At 39.5% G+C, this 18,725-nt stretch overlaps 1 protein-coding gene across 1 annotated transcript in view; it reads right to left on the bottom strand.

Annotated features, from left to right (window-relative positions):
• Window positions 1-16,661, bottom strand: part of LOC149455381 (uromodulin-like) — a 31,779-nt gene extending 15,118 nt beyond the window's left edge. The window contains exons 1-5 of the mRNA XM_089686208.1: window positions 16,600-16,661; window positions 13,636-13,707; window positions 11,266-11,483; window positions 2,536-2,690; window positions 443-691 (exon numbers count right to left, since the gene is read on the bottom strand). Coding sequence (XP_089542334.1) covers window positions 443-691; window positions 2,536-2,690; window positions 11,266-11,483; window positions 13,636-13,707; window positions 16,600-16,654 — 749 coding nt within the window. The 5' untranslated portion in view covers window positions 16,655-16,661. The remainder of the gene's footprint in view (window positions 1-442; window positions 692-2,535; window positions 2,691-11,265; window positions 11,484-13,635; window positions 13,708-16,599) is intronic.
• Window positions 16,662-18,725: the final 2,064 nt, after the last annotated feature.

Raw genomic sequence — 18,725 nt, 5'->3', positions numbered from 1 at the left:
GGTAATCAAATGCAATGTTTCCATGAGTATACCACATACAGGTTGCATAATATCTCAAGGAAATTAATATTTATAAAGTAGTGGCTGTGGCATTCACCAAACATTCATGGTGGTGAATCATTCACTGTATATTAAAACATGCACATTCACTGCATACAACCCTATGCAGTGAATATTTGCTGAATATCTTGTTCACTGTGTTATAAATACACACATTTGGCTTTTGTAAAGCTCAAATATATTATATGTTACTATTTTACTTTGAACGTAGGTTTGCTATTCAAAGATCACAGCTGGCACTTCACCCCTCAATGTACAGGACCCTAAACACCAATACCACTCTCCATGATTCTAAGACTGACCCCAGATCAAGCATAATTTTAGCTACCCAGAGTTAGATTAAAATAAATAAAACAGACAAAGTTATACAATATGAACATACCCATCTGGTCCATTAGTCAGGTTATATATTTCTCCACCGGTTTCTAGTGTAGAGGCATATATACTTATAACTTTAACTGAGAATGTGCTTGCTTGCAAACTTGGTATATTAAATCCCACATAAACATAACTGTCAATTGACAGGTCTGAATTTGCGTCAGTAATTTGTTCTGTAAATGTTTCATCTTTGTATAGAGCCATGAGTACAGTTACAGCACCGAACACCCCAGGTATAGTTATTTGTGCAGTCCTGAAAAATATAAATATAAAGATGGAGTTGAGGTCATTAAACAGCACTGCTATTTTTTATACATATGTAAATGTATAATACTGCTCTACTGGAGATAGTAGAGTACAGCATACATTTGAAATGCAGCATCAATAAACATTTAAAGCAGAATGCCAGATGTGGGTATTGTTACATAGATCCAGATTGGATTGATGTAAGTATGCATATAGCATACCTGTGGGGTCAGTCAAAAACAGCCATTCTCAACAAGGGTTCTGTGCAACTCTAGGGTTCCTCCAGAGGTTGCTAGGTCAGAGGTTGCTGGAACACCATGAGCTGTGGCTGACTGATCCGATTGACCTCCCATTTGATGGTGCCTGCATAGTTCTGAGGCCAATTCCAAACAGCATAACCAGCTGTATAACAGCAGAACTTTTTTTAGTGGTCTGTAAGGCTGTTGTTATGATCATTACTGGAAAGAGCCTGCCTACTCTCTAACCATCAATGTATAAGGGTCATTTTTCCCAATGACCCCTAGTGAATTGATCGGAGCAGGGGTTCCATAGGATCTAAGATTTATTTCAAGGGTTCCTCAAGGGTTAGAAATGTTGAGAAATCACTGTAGTAGGCACTGCAACTCCAGTGATCTCTACTAGCTTCATGGTCCCATGCCAAGCAGATGCCTGCTACATTAGGAACATCGGAGCTGGAGAGTATGATGTCATTGTCCCGCCTCTCCACTTTGAACAATCAAAGAACAATTTGCATTTATTGAGAAAAGGGAAAGCATTCTCTAAACGGCACCCATGCCAAGTGGTTGGCTTGTGTTCACAATACAGCAGGGCAGCTGCTCAGCATGGGGTCAAGGAGCTAGTGGAGTTCACTGGAGTAGCCGTATCTTCTATACTGATTTCCAGCTTCCAGGGGATCTAACAGGTATGGTACATACATTGTTACACTGGCCTAAGTTGTAAAAAAATACCCATACTTGGAATTCTTCTTTAAAAATATGAACTGAATTTACCAAATATTTCATCTCTAGTAAGGAATATGGACAAACACGAGTAGGATATTGCTCAGAATAAAGTGGCCATGTGTTTTGTTTTTTCTTTAATTAAAAAAATACTATATTTCAACCGTTAGGTGGAGCTGACAATCAAAGGAGATAATTGTATTATAAACAGTACAGCAGACATTCATGGTGCCAATGTTAGTACATTAGGGCCCTTTCACATGGGCAATTTGTGTTCCTATCAGCAGGAAATCCACTCGCAGATCCCCTTGTTGTTTGGAGCAGAGCGGGGTAGATGACAGGTCTGTCTCCTCCCAGTTTTAGCACGGACAGACCACGCTCCACTCTATGGGCGGCTGGGAGTAAATGGACTCCGCTTTCTGTTTACACCCAACTGCCTCCAATCTGGCCCATCCAAACAGAAGAAGAGCCTTCCACCTTTTTTTTTTAAGTTGGCCTGATTGGACCCAGAGGTAGGCAAGTGTAAACAGACACAGGTCCGTTTACACCTTCCAATCCATAGGAATGCCTGGAATAATGTTAGTACAGTATAACACTTGAAAGCTAAATAATGCATTTTTTTGCAGAGGTCTATATATCAGACCAAAAGAGGAAAAATTGAAGACGAAAGAAGGACTGAAGGACAATCCTTTCAATGAGGGACAGTTAGGAGCTATGATAGCAGTCCCTGAGTGTTCTTACAGTATATGAATATGCAAAGTGATGACCATTACATTTTATTTTCTGCCAATATGACCACTCCAGATTTGGTTTATTGAACATATTCTGATTGTGTACACACCATTATCTTGAGATCACTGTAACAAAGCTACTGTATGTGGATAACACTTACGTGAGTTTAGGCTTGAAGGTGGCGTTTAGACTAATAGTATAATTCAAGGGAAACGTGCAGCTCACAGTCACAGAAACATTGTTTCTGGTTATTATATTTGATGATGCTGTGTAAATGTTCAGTACATTGGAAAAAGTCACATAACTATCATTGATCTGTAAAAAGAGAAGTATTCAAATGTGTTAAATATCTCCATCACCGTACTTACTAAACAATTAAATGACTGTATACAAATATATTATTATCCTGTAGGGTAAGGCTTTTAGCTGATGATTTTATTTGAAAATATGTGCTATGTAAATTTTAAAGGGGTATTAAACCCAAAAGCATATACAGTATTTATTATATTGCAGCTTACAAATTCTTAAATATGATGGCTGTATTAGTTACCTTTTTTAAATACGTTATTTTATTTTCACCTGGTGATCTGGCCAGTAAGACTGCTGTTTTCCAACAGGACAAGCTATCCTGCAGAAGTAGCAGTTACAGGATTAAGACAAACCATGTACTACTGACAGTGATCAGCTATTATTTATGTAAAATCTTTTTTAAAAAGGAAAAAAATCTGTTTGCCATAACTGCTTATGAAGTGCAGTTCAGCTTCAATTTGTGAGTGTATGTAAATCTGCTAGTACATCTAGCACTACCTCCCCCCAGAGTAACAATGCTGCTGTTCCAATGTGTCTCTTTTGCTCCTTCATCCAGAATGTAGTCACCCTAAACTGGAGGTGTGTTACTGGCCAGATCACCAGGTGAAGATAGAGGGAAAAAGCCTAAAAGGGTAAACTAATGCAGCCACCACATCTAAGGATTAGTAAACTGCAATATTTTACAATTTTGGTTCTGGGATTAATACCACTTTAATTGTAGGTATTCTATAAAAGAAAGGTAGGAAAAGTAGGTTTCTCCTGTCATGTGTCTAGTATAGGACTGATTGGATAATGTATAAGGGATTAGGTTAGGGGGTTACTTTAATCTCTTCCTGACTCTGTAAGGCAGGGGTGTCAAACTCCATTTCACTGCGGGCCATATCAGCATTATGGTTGCTCTCAAAGGGCCGGTTGTATATGTAAGACTAGATCTCCAGAGCACCCCACCCCCCCATTACATCAGATGTCAAGAATCCCACACCCTCCCTAACATCATTGTGCACCCCCTGTGGGGGGCAAAGCTGGAAAGCAGAAAGTGCAGGGTCTGGAGGAGGGCCAGAGGAGGAATAGAATCAGTCACCAGAATCTGCTGAATGCTGAGACCAGGGGAGACAGGGATGAGGGGGTGCTACAGCTGCACTGAGAGGTGCAGGATTTAGCAGAGGAGTTCTATTCTCCTCTCTGCTGCCGACTGCTGAGACAAGGTGGGGGCAGAGACAAGGGGTACCTGCAGGAGAGGTGCAAGGGCCACATGACCTGGCCTGGAGGGCTGGATTTGGCCTGCAGGCCTTGTGTTTGACACCTGTGCTGTAAGGCATATTTGAGGCAGCAGGATAAGTGGGCTTTAATGCACATATGCATCCACACTGGTCAGATGCTGTGTGCATGCTCCCAGCATATGGACCGAGCTGTCTCCAACAGCTCTTGGTCAAGGGTTCTGATCAGGAGCCAGCAGGATTGGCTCCTGATCATGTGACCACTGCAGGAACTAATCACAATGAGCAAGTGATTAGGCATTAAAATCCATTGAAGAGGCCACCGGCAGCTGTTGGGAAGAGGTTAAAGCTTGACTCTAGGGAAACACAGAAGAAATGCATATTTAGGAGCAGTTTTATCTGCCAAAGGAATTTGTATTTCTGTTTATCTAGTCCTGAATTGTACATGGCTGTGCCACACAGCTCAGTCCAGTCTGCCAGGGGAGGGGAACTGATCTTTCTCAGTTACCGGTTTCCTTCCCTCTCCCACCCTGTGATAGGACAATGAAAGGAGAAGCTGCAGACTCGCGAGTTCATCTCTTTGACACTCTGCTCTCTCTTCCCCACAGCATGGCAACACACTGGATCACCTCATTGTGCTGCTTCTTCCTCCCCCAGTCTGAGATTTCCTGCACAGTAGACTGCAAGTGGCCAATGCCAGGTCAAATACAGTGTGTTGTGCTAAGGCAGCCATGGGCAGCCAGCATGCCACAATGTAGCAAAAACTACACTTACAGCACATTTTTATAGCAACATGGGTAAATTAGCGTATACTGTACGTTTGTTTTGGGGTACCATTCACAATTATCAGGACCGCAACACACTCCTCAGAGTGGTGTGTGTTACTTTGCATTGTGTTATAAGAAATATCCTTCTATTTCCTAAACCTGCCAAATAACGTATGAATTCTTACAATGACTGCCACAGCAAGAAATCAGATTTCTGCTGAATTTTCTTCTGGTTATGTAATTGGCCTACTGCTTTTCCCAGCTCTCTGAATAAGACAATGAAACTGATGTGATGACAGCAGGCAGACCCTCCCTCAGGCTTTTGGGAAGCAGGAAGTTAAAGGATAAGTTCACCTTTGGGAACATGTTACATGTTCCGCTCACACAGCCGCGTCATTCATTCTCAGAGTCCTGTGAATGAATGAACTACAAGTACCGCCATCCTTTGCAGATGTCGGCTTGTAGTTCTCAATGAACTACCTCAGCACATTGATTCTTCCTGTCAGTGTATCTGCTTGCCCATATGGGATGTACTAGTAAGCAGATATATGGACAGGTCTGCAAGAGACCTGCATGCAATGCTTTACAGGCCTCTACAACAAAAAAATAATAAATGCACATTTATTATTTTTTGTTAAAAGGTGAAGTAATCCTTTAATTAAATCCTTTAGAAGATCCGGCACTTTGGTTCAATCCACAAATAAATATCCTTTATTCATAAGGCACAGCACATAAAATCTACAAAGAAAGCCAACAAGTTTCGGATGCTAGGCCTTAATCACAGCTAACGTTGTTACACAATAACCCATAATATACAAGGATATAAAACCTATGTGTAAATGGGGGGGGGGGGGGAATAGAAAGCAGGGTAAACAATAAAAGTCAGATTGGAGTAAACAGGAAAAAATATATACTGCTAATTTAAAAATAGCAATTTACACAATAAATATAATACAGGTGTACCTCGGTTTACGAACGACTCAGTTAACGTAATTTTCGGTTTACGAATGAAAATCCATTGAAAATAATGCCTCGGTGTACAAATTTTTTTTGCAATATGAACGGATTAATTGGTTTTCAATGCATTTACAATTTTTTTTTAATCATATCCCTATACAGTACTCTGCCTTTAAAGTGCACTTTATAAAGACTTTTGAACAGATAAGACAATTTTTTACTTTTTTCTGACCTCTGGAACGGATTAATTGGTTTTCAATGCATTTACAAATTTTTTTTTAAATCATGTCCCTTTATACCTTTCAAGTGCACTTTATAAAGAGTTTTGAAAAGATAAAACTTTTCTTGACTTTTTTCTGACCTCTGAAACGGATTAATTGGTTTTCAATGCATTTACGAATTAATTTTTAATCATGTCCCTGTACAGTATTTATGCCTTTAAAGTACACTTTATAAAGAGTTTTGAACAGATAAAATACTTTTTTTTACTTTTTTTCTGACCTCCAGAACAGATTAATTGGTTTTCAGTGCATTTCTATGGGAAACCGCTTTTTGGTTTACAAATTTTTCGCAATATGAAAAGTCCCGCAGAACGCATTCAATTCATAAACCGAGGTACTCCGGTAATAAAAATGCACAAATAGGTGGCAATGTAATATCATCGCAAATTCACAATTGGATAGTTGAGAGACGGAAAAAAAAGGAGATTCATTTGAGATATAAATTGACATCCCACCAATAGTTGAGACTGTGTAGTGCATGGCTTTGTAGTTTATGAATCCACCTGTTACAGTCAGGGTTCAGGCTTGGAGACCAGTAGCTATACCAGTTGAGAGGCTCCTACCGTCTAGCAGGACAGGTATACAAGCAGGTCACCCTGGCGGATGATATGGGTTCACCCAAGGAGCGGGATCTAAGTACTAACAAGTTTTCACCAGAGCTCCTGATGGTATAGATGGGTTTTGCTGCGTGTTAGTATCAGGTCGCGGTCCTCAGATCGCCCCACCAGGAGGTAGGGTTGCCACCTCATCGCTTCAAAACCAAACACATAATAATTACACAACTTCTGTGGCTGATTAAGGTGGTAACTAAACTCAGTGCCTTATCGGCAATAAATTGGCCTCAGAACATCTGTAATTAATATTTGTTCAGGTTTTAAAGGGGTGAGGTGGCAACCCTACCAGGAGGACAGCAAGCTGGGGTCAAATTGCAGATATAGCAAGTGGGGATCAAATAGAAGCATAGTCGGTAAACAAACCAAAGGCCAGTAACAGTTGGTTGTAGGTTGGGATCAGGCAGAAGCATAGTTGAGGAACAAGCCAAAGGTTAGTCATGAGTGGAAATGAAGATATGAATGGCAGCAGGAGTGACAAGAGCAAGATATTGGCTAGAGAGCACAAACATCTGGCAAACAGGAAGTGCAGAGACATAGTTTAAATCAGGAAGTTCATGGAATGAGCAAAGAGTTCATGAAACACAAGACTGTCTAATGGATCAGAAGGGAGCTGTCCAACATCTCAGGTGGCTCAGCAAGAAGGAATGCTGTTAGACACAGCAGAGCTCCTGGGTTCAGGTCCATGCCCTGACTCCCTCAAACCTCCCCTTTTCACAGCCTATGATATCTGTCTACTCTTCTATCTGGTAAAGACACTCTTTCAATATCATAAAAAGAAGACATTCGACCACTGTGGACACTTCTAAAATGTTGCACCCCACATATTTTATATGGGAACTGGTACATTGAATCCCATATACAACAGAATTAGCACCACAATTGATATATTGCCTAGTGGAAAAATTGTTGCCAAGTGGTAAGAGAAGTGACAATCTTACTAACCGTGTGTACACTGTAATATCTGCAAGTGTTGTGAGCTCAACAAAATGATCCCAAGTGATGCAACCAAGCTGTTTTGTGGTAATGGGATTATGGCTGGAAAAATAACTGGGGGACAGGAGGGAAGCTAAACTGGAAAAATTACAGCCTCTCTAGATAAAATGAAGTGACATTCCCTATCTAAAGAAAGTACAGAAAGATTCATTTTAGTCATTTTAGTTCAGTCAAGTATTTGGTTACATAGGTCACTCTTGAATCTTTTTGATGTTCACATTCTTTGAAGATGAATATTTGCCTGACGTATTGTAACCATCTCCCAATTCAGATCTGTAAATAGCAGAAGCAATATTAAAACCTCTCTGAATGAACCATTCTGGATATCCCCTCTGTTTCAATCTCATCATAATGGTTTACATTCGGAGAGATCATTTGCCTCTGTGGAACAGTTCCTCCTTGCTCTAATCAATTCCTGATCTTATGGTGTGGGTAGGGTAGGACTTACTGGCTAGTGAGGTAGTGTTACCTGCACAAGGTTTCAAAATTTTTTTTCCAGTTTACTCTGATCCATATTTTAATATTTACCCTGGTTTTTTTTCTCTCCCCCCATTTACACGTGGGTTTTATATCTTTATATATTGTGTGTTATTCTGTAACAAAGTTAGCCGTGATTAAGGTCTAGTGGCTGAAATGTGTTTACTTTCACTGTGGATTGTATGTACTATTCCTTATGAATACAGGATATTTATTTGTGGATTTAACCAAAGTTCCAGCTTTTCTAAAGGATTGAGCTTGTCTTGGGCTTACAGTGGCCCTCAGCCTGAGCACCGGTGCATCTCATCAAGTGCATTGTGGAGTGGGGGTAGAATCGTTGTTTGATTGCCTCAGAAGTCAGTGAAATACCTGTACATGTTTGAGTTTCAGCAGGACAGCGATAGATAGGACTCTGCAATATATCTTACTTAAAGTGTTAATAAACCCATGATCTTGCATTCACTATCCCTAGTGTCCTACAGTACACAATGCATGGAAATGCAACTATTTGTGTAAATATAAACTGCTAAATGCCTTTTTTCATCAGCAGTATATAGCAGTCTTGTGACTTCTATCAGTGTCCAGCTGAGCACTGGTTAAAGCTTGTAATTTTCATTCTCCTCTGACTGTCCTATGAGGCTGCATAAACCCTGACCCTCTGTCTGTGCAATTCTGATTGGCCCTGTGCTGATCACATACATCCAAAGAAAAAAAAATAAACTCTCTAGAAACACACACTAAACTGAGCATGTGCAGAGTGACTCCTAGAGCTTTGTACTATCAGCAGATGGATTGGGGACAGTAGAAGAAGGGGAGGATCAGAGAAGACACGATCAAACATTCTTTTTACACAATGCGAAGGATTAACCCCACAGTGAGTATAACAAGCATCCTTTACTGCATATACAGACTGATTTTACTGTTGTGAGTTTAGTAACACTTTAAATCCTTGCAATAGTTAAAGGATAAGTCCACTTTTTAACAAAAAATAATAAAAGCAAATTTTTTGCAGATAAACAATACCATTGCACAGAGCATATTAATAGTGTTGGCCTCGATGTTCAAGCTGAATGTAAGTTCAACTAGAACATGGACTGTTCGCGTGTTCACCTTGTGAGAGCAATGTTCACCATTGTGAGAGCCATGATTGGCCAAAGCAATGCATCTTACCACAGGTCAAGTGCAATGCTTTGGCCAATCATAGCACAATGCAGTGTGAGAGCCATGATTGGCCAAAGTCACAGTGACTTTGGCCAATGATGGCTCACAGCTAAATCCATACTCCACACTATAGAAGGCTGCTTACACTGCAGTCTTATGCAGTGTGTTGCTGGACAATACCAAAGACAGAAGGGAGAATACTCTCCCTGGAAAAAATAAAAATAAATAAGTAATAATTTTTAAAAAATAATATAAAAAAAAACAACTAAAAATAAAACAAAAATATATTTAAAAAAAGGAACAGCGTCGGTTAGTATGGCTTTTAGGGGAAACCCCACATACTTTTTATAACATTTTTTACTGTGGAGTTTCTCCTAACCTCCCTACCAGACTTAAAGGGTCTGGTATGGATTGGGGGGGAGACCCCACTGTATTTTTTTTTTTAATAAACATGTCATTTTAAAAAAAAAGTCAGTCCTGCTGCAGCAGGATCTACACATTGTACAGATGATAGTTTAAGGGGACCCCCCAGGCATGCTATTTAAGGGAATTTTTCTTTCTTTTCTTTTTTTTTTTTTTACTTTAAGCAATGAAAAATGACTGTACCTTTAAAAACAGTACTTTCTGAAATTTGTTTTTTCACTGATTCATATTGCTCAGGGCAGTACCCAAGTCCCCATACCCCATTTATGGCCAATAACTTGCATATAAGCCTTCAAATGAGTAATTTAAAAAAAATTGTGACAGCTAGCAGGCTGAGAAGATTCCCCTCTAGTTGTCACACTTGGGGAGCAGGAGCTGGTCCTATCGTTACATGTTACACCCTGAATATGGCTGTAACATGTAACATGTTACAAAAGGTGAACTTATCCTTTAATATTGACCTGGAAACAATTATTTTAATCTCACCAGAAGTTACACTAATGGGTATATTTATAAATCCATAAGTGTGACATGCATCAAACATTCACTTTAGGTGAACTTATTATATACAGTCTGGAGGAAAATAGGGAAAGGGAAGACATGAATGAAACCTTTAAATACATCAAGGGGGTGAATAAGGTTCAAGAGGGTAATATTTTGAATATGAAACCAAGATCAAGAACACGGGGACATGAATTCAAGCTAACTGGAGGAAAGTTCAAAACTAATCTTAGAAAGTATTATTTTACCAAAAGGGTAGATGATGCTTGGAATAGACTTCCAGCAGTGGTGAGTCAGTCAACAGAAGTTACACTAATGGGTATATTTATAAAGCCATAAGTGTGACATGCATCAAACATTCACTTTAGGTGAACTTATTATGCACAGTCTGGAGGAAAATAGGGAAAGGGCAGACATGATTGAAACCTTTAAATACATCAAGGGGGTGAACAAGGTTCAAGAGGGTAATATTTTCAATATGAAACCAAGATCAAGAACACGGGGACATGAATTCAAGCTAACTGGAAGAAAGTTCAAAACTAATCTTAGAAAGTATTATTTTACCAAAAGGGTAGATGATGCTTGGAATAGACTTCCAGCAGTGGCGAGTCAGTCAACAGTAAGTGGTTTCAAACATGCTTGGGACAAACATAGATCTATACAAAACATGTATTAAAAAAAAAAAAATGGGCAGACTTGAGGGACCACTTGGTCTTTTTTTCTGCCATCACTTTTCTATTTTTCTTTGGTTCCAGTAATACATCCTTATCAATTTAAACATGTGCTAGGAAGATATAGTTGCAGTTAATGTTAGGTGAATGTCACATTTACTGCTCTAGAAATATACCCTCTAAGAGAAAAAGCCAGCCACTGATGGCCAACAGATTACTCCATCCCAAGAAGACACTGTTATCAGAATACACTGATCTACTGTTACCAATGACTGCCTGCAGCCGCTGATCAACTAATTATAGGCTTCTGTCGAGCAGGGATGGCCACACACTGATCAAAATTTGAACAGTCCCTGCTGAACTGGCAGCATTAATCAGCCTATGGCCGGCTTTACGGTGAGCTTGAAGGTTATGGATAGCTTACACCATATTTTAAAATACTAGTATTCCCACAACATAGCACACAGTTCTTATTAGTATTTCATTAATGTTAATTCATTTTGTTCAATTTCCACTTACTGTTATATTGTTGCCACATTTTCCAAAAGCCAGAGGATTGTGAAAAGCTAGTTGAGGTTCATTATTCATAGACACATTGAAGTTGTTACATTCACTTCCAGTGTTATTACTCAGTCCCAGAGTGTAGATATTAAAATTGTTCTTTTGCAGTTGACACTTAGAAATGTATATGTCCATTTGTCCATTAGAGCACTCAACTGTTACATTTGCAGGGGACACTAAATTATGGAATGAGAAAAAAAATTAATTTTAATTATAACATAATAAATGACCAAATGCTGTTAGGAACAGTAGATAGATTAGGAGCAGTAGAAAAAAACGTTTTTCTTAGTTTCTGGTATAACATTTTCCAAACAGGTAATTCTTCTCCTTCACTGATGTGCACTAATGAGGCAGCACTGATGGGCACTGATAGGCAGCACTAATGGGCACTGATAGGCTGCACTGATGGGCACTGATAGGCGTCACTGATGGGCAGCACTGATGGACACTGATGAGGGGGCACTGATAGTTGGCACTGACTGGCAGCACTGATGGACACTGATTGGCATGGATAAGCAGAACCGATGGGCTCTGTTGACACCCAACACACGGCCTCCCAGAACTGGACGACCGTGCTGTAGCCATCATTTGGCTATAGTGCAGTCAGCAAGTAGTTAAACCTTTGACTCACTGCCAACAAAAACTTGTCCCTAACAGGGTTATGTCCACACTAGTTCCAGGGGTACAAAGGCAAGGTCACCATCAGCAGGTTAACCTTTTCAGGACTAAAGTCCCCATAATCAGGGTTGGAGTCTCTCCGAGCTTCTGAATTCCGGGTTCCATATAAGGGCTTAATAATACTGGAAAAGCTGCAAGCTCTTTCCGATTACCCTGGAACCCCTCACTCTGCATGGGAAGGAACTCCAGAGTACTTAAACTGAGCTTTTTTTTAACCCCTCAAAGGTACCACAGTCCAAATGGAGACACATACAGTTGCAAGAAAAAGTATGTGAACCCCTTGGGATTACATGGAGTTTTGCATGAATTGGGCATAAAATGTTCTCTGAACGTCATCTAAGTCCCAATAGGAGAAGACAGTGTGCTGAACATAATACTATACAAACATTAGATGTTGCCATGGTTTAATTGCACATAACATATAAACATTCACAGTGCAGGGAGGAAAAAGTATGTGAACCTTTGGACTTAATAACTGGTTGACCCTCCTTTGGCAGCAATAACCTCAACCAAACGTTTCCTGTAGTTGCAGATCAGACCTGCACAACGATCTGGAGTAATTTTGGACCACTCCTCTTCACAAAACTGTTTCAGTGTAGTAATATTCTTGGGATGTCTGGTGTGAATCGCTCTCTTAAGGTCATGTCACAGCATTTCAATCGGGTTGAGGTCAGGACTCTGACTGGGCCACTCCAGAAGGCGCATTCTGTGCTGTTGCAGCCATTGTTTTGTTGAATTACTTGTATGCTTTGGGTCATTGTCCTGTTGCATTACCCATCCTCTGCGGAGCTTCAGTTGGCGGACAGATGGTCGTACGTTTTCCTGCAAAATGTCTTGATAAACTCTGGAATTCATTTTCCCATCAATGACAACAATCCGTCCAGGCCCTGAGGCAGCAAAGCAGCCCCAAACCATGATGCTCCCTCCGCCATGTTTTACAGTGGGGATGAGGTTTTGATGTTGGTGTGCTGTGCCTTTTTTTTGTCCACACATAGTGTTGTGTGTTCTTCCCAAACAACTAAATCTTGGTTTCATCTGTCCACAGTATATTTTGCCAGTAGTGCTGGCAAAATATAAAAGGGGTACACTGGTGCTACTAAGCCCCCCTGCCTGCAGACCCAAAAACCACCAGGCCAGGGTTATGGGGAAGAGGCCCCTGTCCTTGGGACACTATTCCAATGCCGCAGGCACGTGGCCTGGTGAGTCACAGGGAGGGGAGGTGCTCGATCATTCCTCCCTTTCCTGCCCTGCCAGGCCTGTGCTTGGATCAAGGGTCTAGTAGGAATTTAGAAGGGACCCCATGCTTCCCCCCCCCATTGTGGTCTCTCTGTAAGTAAATGTTCAGTTTAGTAAATAAAATTAAGCTCCTTCATTTCAATCAACCAATCATGTCCTAGCAAAAATGTGATGCTTTCATTTTCTTTACACATGATTGAGTATTGAAAATGAACACAGATTCACCTTATTTATTGTCATTCACTTAAAAAAGTGAGCTCATGCTTTGTAAAAGTGAACATTCACTTTGCTATATAAACAGCCTCTAATCCTTTAGTAAGTCAACCCCAATGTCCTTACAGAAAGGGTCAATAAACTCATTAGAAAAGAATTGAAATTAAATGTGGATACTGATGCTATAGGGTAATACTATACCTGTTTTATTATATCTGGACAAGTCACAGTCACAGTTAGAGGCACCACAAGCTATTTCATCTGCACAGTGCACTAGAGGAGACAAGTAAAAAACAAATTGTATTATAATGTTATATGCTATGACTTCTGACTGTGCTGATACATGTACTGTCATTTACAAAAAATCCAGTTTTATGTACTATATTACAGGTTGTCTTGGTGTGTTCTTAATGCCCATACAACACAAGTTTCTGATAGGAACGATTTTTTAACTACTTGCCTACTGGGCCAATTCTGCCACTTTCCCACACACATGTAAAAATCAGCATTATTTTGCTAGAAAATTACTTAGAACCCCCTAACATTAAATATATATATATATATTTTTTTAAATTATTATTTTATTTATTTATTTAATGTTTTAAGCAGAGGCCCTAGAAAATAAAATGGTGGGTATTTTTTACGTCCAACAGGATTTGCGCAGCTGTTTTTTTTCAAATGCAAATTTTTTGGAAAAGATACATTTTAATGGATTTTAGTGAACACAATACAATACCCAAGTTTTTGGTAAAATATAAATTGATAGCTAACATGTCATGCTTTACAATTGTGTACAGCTGTGGATAAACAGCCATTTATATATGTGTGTGTGACTTATGCATGTATTCACATTTGTGCGTGAGACTGGGGTTTGGGGGGTGGGTCGAGACGCTTATAATTGGTTTTTTTTTTAAACTTTTTTTTAACACTGTTCACTTAATGAACAACATCCTTTGTGATATCATGGGCCATGACAGTTCCTCTTTATGGAGAGATCTGGGGTCTATTAGACCCCAGATCTTTCCTCTGGCCTCCAATGCAGCCACTCAGACACAGATTGTTCTGATAGGCTGCCTCACTGGCTGGTAACCATCCAGTAAACACAGAACTGAAACCAATGGCAAAGTGACAAAATCCTCCTTGCTTCCAGTTTCTGGCATCACTGAGAGGGAGGAACAAAATCCTCTTTGTCTGTGCAGTCCACAGAATGCCGCTGATGGGAGTTGTCCCCGATGGGATGGAAGACCCTGCAAAAGAGTGCAGCGGTGGGAGGGGGGGTCACCCTGTTCCACCACCTGAGAAGTGATCAAGTGACTATACAGCCACTCAAAGAACTTCTACAGAAAAGCCCATTGCTGGCTGAAAACGTTGATACTGGGATGATGCCTGTAGCTTCAGGCATCATCCTGGTATAACCACTTAAACTTGGCATATGACGTCCAACCAGGGAAAGTGGTTAATAATGGAAAACATCGACTTGCATTACTTGCTTCTAAAAAACTCTTTTAAAATGTAAAACAAATAAAAAACAAAATGGGTCTGATTTACTAAAGGAAAAGAGGCTGTTTACTTTGGAAAGTGAATATTCAGTCAGCTAAGTGAATTATGTGAAGCTGTGATCATTTCAATCATCCAATCATGTGCAAAATACTGTTTTTTATTTTCCTTGCGCTTGATTTTTTTTTAATCACCTTTTTTTGTGTGCAAAACTAAGTGAACATTTACTTTTCTAAGCAGTCTCAACTCCTTTATTAAATCAAACCCAATATATCAATTTTAGGTTTACAAGTTCATGCAGCTTGGCAGAGGTAGAAACCAATTTGAATTCTATCATTTTCAGATTGGTGAAAGATGTTTTTTTTTTCTTGTGGCTTGCTTCCTTTTGCTTTTTGCATTGTTTTATATGTAAATTGTTTTCTTATACACTTATTAATTCAGTCTCAGAACATATTGAAAGCAAATCTCACTACTTTCCGCCTTTGATCTCTAAATATAGCCAGAAAGATGTTTGGTGTCTGTTTATGACACAGAGAATAGTGGCGATTCAACGGATCTCAGCTATTCTCTGGTCATTCACAGTTTATGACACTCAGAAGATCATGTCAGCCCTTCACTGGAGATCTGTGTTCTCCCTCCAGATTCTCCAGCCCAGAGCTGGAGAATCGGAGGGACCGCAAACTAAGCAGAGATAATTTACCCCTGTTTAGTAAACTGATCTTTTACTGTAATCTCACGAGATTATAGTAAAATCAGCCGATTTCCACTGTTTGTAGACCGTTCTCCAGCGTTTGGAGACCGTTCTCCCTTCGTTCGGAGAACTGCTTCATAAACTGCATTCACAGGAGAACTGTGTCCTTCGAGAATGAAGGAGCACTGAGCAGCGATCTATTACCGCTGGTTCATAAATGGACACCTAAGTGTTCATCTTTTATCCTAGGAAGTTGAAGCAAGACTAAACCCAACAATTTAACAGTTTCCTAAAACAGTTCCATTCAAAGCATGCTGAGAATGATGGTACAAAATGAGCATGAAATCCATTTTCAGTGCAGCTCAGAAAAGGTGCCTGCATGGTTTTGGTGCTATGCGATGTGATTTGAGCCCATTCAAAATAAATAGGCTCAAATCATAGCTCACTGAATCTCATGAGAATTGCACAGGAATGTGGTGCAGTTCTTGTGCAATTCCGATTCTGGTTATAACGTGATCCAGGGCTCAGGCGCACAGTCCGATTTATTGGCAAAGACAAACATTGCACTTTTTTTAGATGGCATAAATCAGCTCACGTTTATATGTGAACATGTATGCAAAGGTCACCCTTTCCAACATTTCCTAAATAAACACGAGTTGAACTACCATTAGGCACAGCAGGCATGTGACTATAGGTGACAGAAGCTATGGGGTAGCTTTTCCCTGAATAACCACAAATTTCTTCTCATGATGAGCAGGAATACAGTCATATCCCTTTGCTTTATTTTCACAATATCACAATATTTTAAGCCAGATTATCACAGATAAAGCAAGAAATGGTTTGTTGGAAAAAGGTGATTCTAGCACAAGGGTACTGCTTTGGTTATGTGCTTACAGTCCAGTGATGGAAAGCTAGTCAGATGACAAAATATTATTTTTGATAATCTACTTTTTTGTTTGAAATACATTGTATATTACCTGATAAAATAGTGCATAGTGCCAGAAGGATCACGAACAAGCGCATCATTGTCATAGGATCTAGAAGAAAGAACACAATTTTAGACAAGCTCTTAAATCAAAATAAAAGTTCCTATATTTTATGAGATATACTCTATAACCAGTCTAAGGAGGTTAATGAAACAAAATATCATCACATTTATTTTTGTAAATGATCTACCACCAAATAAATAAGCAGAGAACATTTAAAGATCCTTGTGTACCCAGTAGTAGTAGTAGTAGTAGTAGTAGTAGTAGTAAGCAAGGGTGTAAGAATAGTCAGTGTTGGCCACGCAACTTTTATGAGGCCTGGGCATACTGGGAGCCATGCACGGTGGTTGATGCACGTAGCAAAAATATTTTGCTAACACATTTAGATAAATCAGATATCTATAGTTCAGAACTTCTGATTGCTACAAAAGTTACCAGTATTTGGTATCACTAGAAGAATTTCCTTTGAGATGGAGATTAAAGGAGCAATGCGTTGCTTAATGGTTTTGTATCATCACTCACAGTTACAGTCCTGATGACGAAGAAACTGAACTGTTTGATGTTAAACTGCTGTTAAGTACTGAAAGTATTCATAGATGATCATTTTATGACAAATCCAAAAAAAGGCTTGGTCCTAATTTTAGGACAGCAATCAGCAATATATCCAGAATGACTGGTTTACAGTGCAAATATAGCTGTGTCATTTATTTAGCCATTTATCCACTGATTTGTGGAGTGAGACATCAACCATTCCACTGGTTATTCACCTAATAGAACTCCATTTTTAGATTTTGCAAAAAAGAAAGTGTAGTTGTAGTCCTCATGGAAATTGGATATTTTTTCAGCTCTGTAAACCTGCATTTTAGCCTATGTGTCCATGCACACATAAGCTTTTAGAGGCGTTTAGAGGCAGAGAAAAAACCCACTGCTAATGCGTCCAGGAGCAATGGCCTTTTGGAGGACAAAATGCTTAACGCCTGTAAACACATGTAAATGTGTCTAAACACACCTTGACACTAGGCATGTTTAGTGCTTGAGCATTAATTCATTTTAATGACCAGAATACATTATTATTCTGGCCAATTAAATGAATGAACACCCAAGTGCTTGACACGCCTTAATGTGTTACACAGTTTTACAAGCATCAGACGTTTTTTCTGCCAGAACACTTCTGGCAGAAGGAAAAGCTTTTAGGATAATTGGCAAAACATCCAGTGTGCACAAGAAAATAGACTTGTATAAAGACTTATTGGGGGAGATTTGCTAAAGCTGGTGCACTCAGAATCTGGATCAGCTGTGCATGGTAGCCAATCAGCGTCTAACTTCAGCTTGTTTAATTAAGCTTTGACAATGAAGATGATTGGTTTCTATGCAGAGCTGCACCAGATTTTCCACTCTCCAGCTTTACTAAATGACCCCTATTATGTCAGGACACACAAAACCCTTCTTTTTGATTCATTTGGCAGAAGAATACCAGGGTTTATTTACTAAAGCTGAAGAGTGCAAAATCAGGTGGTCTTCTGCATAGAAACTAATCAGCTTTCAGGTTTTATTGCCAAAGCATAACTGAACAATCTAAGGTTTGAAGCTGATTGGCTACCATGCACAGTTGCTCCAGATTCTGAGTAAACCGACTTTAGTAAATCTCCCCCACAATGTACACTATGCATGGTGAAACTTTAAGCTTTTTTCAGCCCAATCCGCATTCTTCCACCACAAATGTTGCACACAAACATTGGGCTGAATATGGCCAAACAGTCCACACTGATAACATAAGATAAAAACCCACTTTTATATGATAAGAGATGACAACGCTGCTACATGCTTCTCTTGAAATTGATGCAGAACTGGCTAAATATGCAACACGGGTTATCTATTATGTGTTCACATACCTACACATTAATTTTTTTTTCTTCTTCAGAAGTGAAGTATTTTTAGATCTTGTATTAGCTTTTAAATTTCAAAAGCTACGGCACTTCAAAAAGCAACTTCAACCTTAGCATGGGTGAACAAATATTTGCTCAGATTAATCCAGTTGCACATGTACTTCAAAACAGTGCAAAAAGCAGCAAAGTGCAGTAACTCCAGAAGTCAGATTTTTTTAAGTTCGGGTTGCT

Source organism: Staurois parvus, unplaced genomic scaffold (assembly GCF_062004578.1).
Source record: "Staurois parvus isolate SC_StPar_1 unplaced genomic scaffold, SC_StPar_1.0 ptg000394l, whole genome shotgun sequence".
NCBI classification, from domain to species: Eukaryota; Metazoa; Chordata; class Amphibia; order Anura; family Ranidae; genus Staurois; species Staurois parvus.
The sequence above is the reverse complement of the archived record's forward strand: the minus strand, read 5'-3'. Positions and strand labels throughout refer to the sequence as shown.